This window comes from Citrus sinensis, chromosome 4 (genome assembly GCF_022201045.2).
Source record: "Citrus sinensis cultivar Valencia sweet orange chromosome 4, DVS_A1.0, whole genome shotgun sequence".
Lineage (NCBI taxonomy): Eukaryota > Viridiplantae > Streptophyta > Magnoliopsida > Sapindales > Rutaceae > Citrus > Citrus sinensis.
Window position 1 is genome coordinate 13,802,450 of NC_068559.1, and position 6,089 is coordinate 13,808,538.

General features: G+C 35.0%; 1 protein-coding gene across 1 annotated transcript; it reads right to left on the bottom strand.

Annotated features, from left to right (window-relative positions):
• Positions 1-4,236: 4,236 nt before the first annotated feature.
• LOC102631322 (transcriptional regulator SUPERMAN) lies at positions 4,237-5,447 on the bottom strand. The gene has a single exon (XM_006491687.4). It carries the CDS (start codon positions 5,324-5,326, stop codon positions 4,652-4,654), a length of 675 nt encoding a protein of 224 aa, XP_006491750.1. The 5' UTR covers positions 5,327-5,447; the 3' UTR covers positions 4,237-4,651.
• Between the last annotated feature and the right edge of the window lie 642 nt (positions 5,448-6,089).

The window sequence follows — 6,089 nt, forward strand, 5'->3', positions numbered from 1 at the left end:
TCTAAGTATTACGGAGCAAAGCATGAAGGTATAGTTCAATTTTACGATTCAGTTTCTCCTCTTACGAGATGCCTTTTATTTATTCACTGTATTGTTGAGCCTAAGTGCTTTGGTTGTTAGATCTTGCTTTTTTATTCTTTTACATGACTGTCGGTTTAGTTCTAGCCTTTTATTTACATTTAATTCTCTTGTTGTTTCTTTAATGCATGTTTCTTTTTATTGGAAAGGTACTGTTTGAGATAGGGATAAGCTTTAAGATGTGTTGCCCTCCTCTATCATTGGGTAGATTCTGTTAGTTCTTATTTCTAGTGTAGGCATGAATTTACTTAAGTGGGATATGTCTATTGGCAGTGATTTTTCTTTGAAGATTGTCTGAGAACTTGTGCGTGGTTTTAGGCCTAGAGATGAGGTTCTTTCATTAATCTAGCGTAGGCATATTCCTTCTAGTGTTTCTTTTTTCCTATGGTGGCTTTTACATGGTATGTTGGCTACTAATGATGCTTTGTGTTGCTGAGACTGTTAGGCATCGTTTTCTTGATTGTCTATGGATTACATAGGTTTGGCAGCATTTTTACTTCTATTTGGTTTTTGGCTTGTTGCTTTCTTATCTCCTCATCATTTACTTTTTATTAGAGGAGGTGTGTCTCTTCTTAGAGACATGTTTAGAAGCCTCGTAATGCTTTTAGGTTTGATTATTGAATTTTCATATTAATGTTGTTGTTTATAGAATGGTTCTAACCTTAGCACTGCTAGTTCTACTCTCAACTTTAAGCCATCCCAATTGAAGGGTGTTCTAGTACTCAGATTGTGGAAGGTTTAAGGATTGTTAGTCATCAAGGAGGCTAATTAGATAGGTTTCTTGGTTTAACCCATCTTCTAGGGTAGTGAACGTGAGTATTGATGGTTACTCTAAGGGCAATCCTAGGATAATTGTAGTGGTGTTGATTTTTGTGATCATAAGGGTTCTGTTTAACTGCCATTGGTTATTTTCTTGGGTACTATCCAATATTTTTACTGAGTTGATGGCTATTTGTGAGGGTTTGGATTTTGCTGCTTAGCTTGGCTTTATTATTCTGGAGTTGGAGTTTGATACGGCTACTGTGATTTCTTAGATTATTTCTCATGGCTTTGGGAACCGGGAATATGCATATCTTCTTTGCCAGGTTCATGTTTTTTGTTCTGCTTTATTTGTTCTTATAAAACATGTTCTTCAAGAAGCTACTTTTTTTTTTTCTAATTTGATGGCCGATTGGGCTCGTACCCAATAGATTTGTTAGCAATTTTCCGATCCTTGGGGATTTCTTGTTGGTTTGTCTAGTTTTATTTATTTAGATGGTAAGGAGGTTCCTTATATTAGGAGATGGCCTTTTTGGCTCTTGTTTTGCCTTTCTTTGTTTCTTTTATTAGTTTTTTATTCTCATACTTTATCCTGAAGGTTTTGGTTTATATCCCTCTCTAAATATATTTTTGTCATCTGATAATTTATATACAAGTAGAGGTCCCACATAACCTTCAACCTTCTTGGTGGCTTTTATTAAAAAAATTAAAAAAACACTAACATATTCAATTTGAGTTTCAGCTAATTTTGCTAGAAGAAAAATCCTAAAAATGATCATATCCAAGAAAGCACTATAGGATATGAAACACATTACATTAATTTATTGTAGCTAAATGATGAGACAAGATTTTTAATTAGTAGCCAATTTCAAGAACTTGGCGTATAAATAGTTGATTTTTTTGAAAGAATCTCGACTTAGCTAGGGGTTTTATTAAAATAAATTATAGAGTGAACAATTAGTTAGAGAGAGAACATAATGAACCTTATCCCTAAGCAAAGTCATAAATGAATACACTAAAAAATGAAAAGCTTCAAAACAAAGCCAAAATGCAACAAAATTGTAGTCAATAAAAACCATACTTTGAAAAACCATTAGCATCTTGAGATAAAAGCTTCTAAATTTCAACAAGAGCCTCCTGTTATAACATAATTAAACATTTGGTGAAAACCACCACTTATAATTTTGGAACATTAATGTTGTACCACCAAGGATTAATAAACAAATATGCGAAAGCGTACGGAAATCCATAATGTGCAATTACTCTCTAGAGTTGTGTGGTTGAACTTTTAGATTAATAGGTTCTCCTAAAAAAATCATTTAGTTTCTTTGTGCTCTCTCGCTGATGATGGAATGTTAGAAAGAATAGAACGATACGTGTGACTTGGGGACCATAACCACATATATTAACAACTTTTCCTATTGTCTTTAGATATTCCTATTTTAACCTATTATAAAAATAAAAATTACCCTTAGTCTCTATATATTAAAGTCCTACACCCCATCAGATACATTAAAGATCAAATTACCAAACACCTCAATAGATCACTTTTAATAGGGATTAATCTTATATGATAGTCTGCATCACATAATTATTTATGTATAAGCCCAACATTGAATTAAGACTATAACAATGCTGGATAAAAGATCCAACATCTCCTGCCACTTAGTGAATTTATCCCAAATTAGCTAAACAATCTGCTGCACAATTATTCTCTCGAAGCTTGTAAGAACATCTAAACTCCATTAAAGAAACTTTTGCTTGCAATTCAACTATCTATTGCTTAACAACATGGAGGAGTCAATAGATTTCTTAATGAGAAAATTAGCAATCAAGAGTCAAATTCAAGCCATAGCCTATGCCGACCCTTATCGTAAGCCGTCTCAATAACTATCATTGCGGACACCAGTTTAGCATGGTAAGCCGAATCAAATCTTCAAATATAATCCAAAAGTGCCCATATGCACTCCCAAATGATTATAGAACAAATCACCACAGGCTGAAGGACTGGATTACCCTTCTACACATCAAAATTAGCTTTAATCCACTCCATATTGAATAAATTCTTTCGTAATTTTGGCCTTGGTGTATTGACAATCAAAATTCGTAAGTACTTATCAATGTAAATCATGCGGTGTAAACTATTAATTTGATGATAAATTTGTGAAATCCTTCCAAATTCTGTTTGATTTATATGGCTTTAACAAGGCAGCCAATACATTTCCCTTCCGAAAGAGGTAGATAAACGAAAATTCTCAGATCCCAAGGAGATAATAATGAAACTGATTCTTGGCTTGCTGAAACGACTCACTTCGTGTGGACATAAATTTCTGAACACAGCTGATCATAGGAATGGGCTTAATTTAGAAATTAAATTGACGCACATACGTCAATGTTTTCACTGAAGATTTCCTTACAGTAACTTATATTATAATATTCAATTAATGCCGGATTTGTTTTTCTTTTTCGTTTATAATATCAGGTTACAAATTTCAAATATTTATCATCATAAGGTTGATTCTACTTAGCTACACATCAGCTCATATCACATTTCGAATATTAGGGCCCATAATGTTACAGAGATTAAGAGAATAAATTATGAATAATAGTTTGGATTTCTTTCAGCTCATAAGTTAGCTTTGCGTAAGAGTTAAGGTCATGGACTAGTCAGGGGTATTTGAGAACTCACGAGCCAATTGAAAGCAAACCAAATGAGCCAATGAGCCAAACTATAGTGGTCTATACGACTGTAAGTGATGATGAGGTTATAAAGAGATTATTTCATGTCGGCTCAAGAACAAATCATAACCTTTGGCAACTCGTAAATCGTATTAGGTTGGCCTAGCTTTTAAATAAAACCATGCGTTTTTATACACAGTACATTGAGGCTTGAGCTAGCTTTGATCTATAAGTTAGACTCATGAGCTTCCGTACATAATATCATATATAGGTATTGACTTCAATAAACCAAGCACAATATTTATTAATGCGTCTTGCGCCTTAAGAGAAATGATTAAACCCCTTTACCACATGTGAATCGACCTTTGTAGACCAAGACAAAGTATAATAACACATTTTGAAAATTTAATTTGAAGACTTTATTTTTTAATTTAAGGTATTGATGGAGATGAAAAATTTCACCAATTAAATATTAACCTTTATATCTCATTGTTACAACTCAGGTGACCACAGGTGGAAAGCACATTAACCACGAGCTAAGCTAATCGCAGAGGCATTTGAAAACTTTAATATTTCGAGAATGCTCCAACTATGGTTTTGTTGTTTTTTCCCAATTAAGGAGCAAATTCTTTCAATCAAAATTGCTATGAACTGATAGAGAAAAAATGGCATTTCTGTAGTTAGATCGAACAAGAGGTGTGATCTCCCCACAGCCTCAAGTGATAGAAATAATACCCACGGAAATGTATGCCCAGACAGACTTTACTCAGAACTCTGAAACAGAAAGTGACACTGCACTGCCAATAACTTTAATTTACCAGTCCATCATATCACTCAAAACCCTAATGTTGTTTTATTTATTCTTCTTAAAAACAAATCATTCTTATCTTTTTAATTCACTGGGTGCTTTAAATTTCTCTCCCTAATTTTCTTCTCTTCCAGCACCTTCAATCTCGCACAGATACATATACACTAATGAAATTATCAAATAATTGAAAAAACAAAAAAATCATCCCTCACACAAGTCTATCAAATCTGGACTTTATGTTACAAATTATGACACTTAATCTCTTTTCCAGATTGCAAGCATAAATAAATCACATTCATACACTGTTATAATTTCTTCTTTGGTTTGTCATGTTGGTGTTGGTCTCTGCCCTAGCCGAAGCTCTAGATCAAGCTCTTCAATGGCAGATTCATTGCAAGCGTTGCTGTTGTCGTTAATTGAACCTAACGGATCTTTTGTAGAGTAGCATTGGGAAGCTGCCGGGAAATTTGTAGACGGTGGCAGCCCTATCAAGTTGTTCGGGGGATATGGTGAAATTGACAGAAGAGTCGAGGGGGAATCATCAATAGCACATGCAGTCATAGTTGTTGAAGCGAAGACACCACCGTTAGGGTTAGGTAATTGGTAGAGTAGACAATATCCACTATTTGTAAATTCTTGAGTTGTTGGAATAATAAGAGTGGAAGAAGAAGATGATGCATGAGGCTGCGCTTGGTGATGGTGAAGCCTAGCACGGTCACGGCGGTGCACATTCATATGGCCGCCTAGGGCTTGAGCCGACCGGAATTCCCTTCTACAAAAGGTGCAAGTATAAGACCTTGGTGGCCAAGTGGTGCCCATGATGTTGCCTGTGTCTTCAGCAAAAGCCCTAACCTCCCACGAATCATCATCTTCTTGGGGCTCTCTCTTTTGGTTCAACATCCAAGTTTTACCGGGAGATAAGCTAGGGCTTGGTTGGTTTTGTTGAGATTGAGCTAATTTTTTATGCTGGGTTGAGGAGAGAAGGCCAAGCTCAGGAGCCATGGTATAAGTAACATTAATTTAAGATATGGGTGATGGGATGATGTGGAATATTGAAAGGGGAAATTGGGTTAAATAGGGAATGAGCTAAGGTGAGTGGTATATTACCAAATTGTGTTGCTAGTGGTTGGATTTTAGTAAATTGAAATTTTAATAACATGACCTTCCAATCGCTCATCTTCTGCATACAAGGACAAGTTGTAACTTTGGCTCTGACGCCCCCAAGATTTACATGATCAAATATCTCATGCATTTTTTTCTCCGAATTTTGATAAGCAAGTTGCTATTTACACATATTATAATCAAAGTAAACACCCTGAAATTAATAAAGAAATAAAAAACTATACTTAGCAAAATGAGATTTTGCTGGAAAATTTTAATTGCCACAGCCTTTACAGTTTAGACTCAATGGTCCTAATTGAGTGATAAACATGCACTAGGGATTTAGGCAATTGGTAATGCCGATGAAATTTTTGGCTCTGGCCGGCAGTACTGCATTACAACCGCCATAGTGTATGTATTTACTTCCAAAGTTGCCATGATTTGAGACTCGTCCAAGTAGTACCCAAAAACCAAATGTGAAAAGGGATAGAACAATAATGACTTTCTCTTCTCCCTTTGGCTCGATTTCCTATTATTGTCCGGGAGCTGGTTATCTGTGCTTCTAGAGTCGAGTTGTTAAAGTGTTCATTTCAAAAACACAAGTGTAGTTTGGAAAGCTAAGACGATTTTTGTAATATATATATTAGTATTATTAATTCGTCAA

What these genes read in the sequence shown, in the direction of transcription:
- LOC102631322 (XM_006491687.4), bottom strand. Translation starts at nt 5,326, where the DNA reads ATGGCTCCTGAGCTTGGCCTTCTCTCCTCAACCCAGCATAAAAAATTA.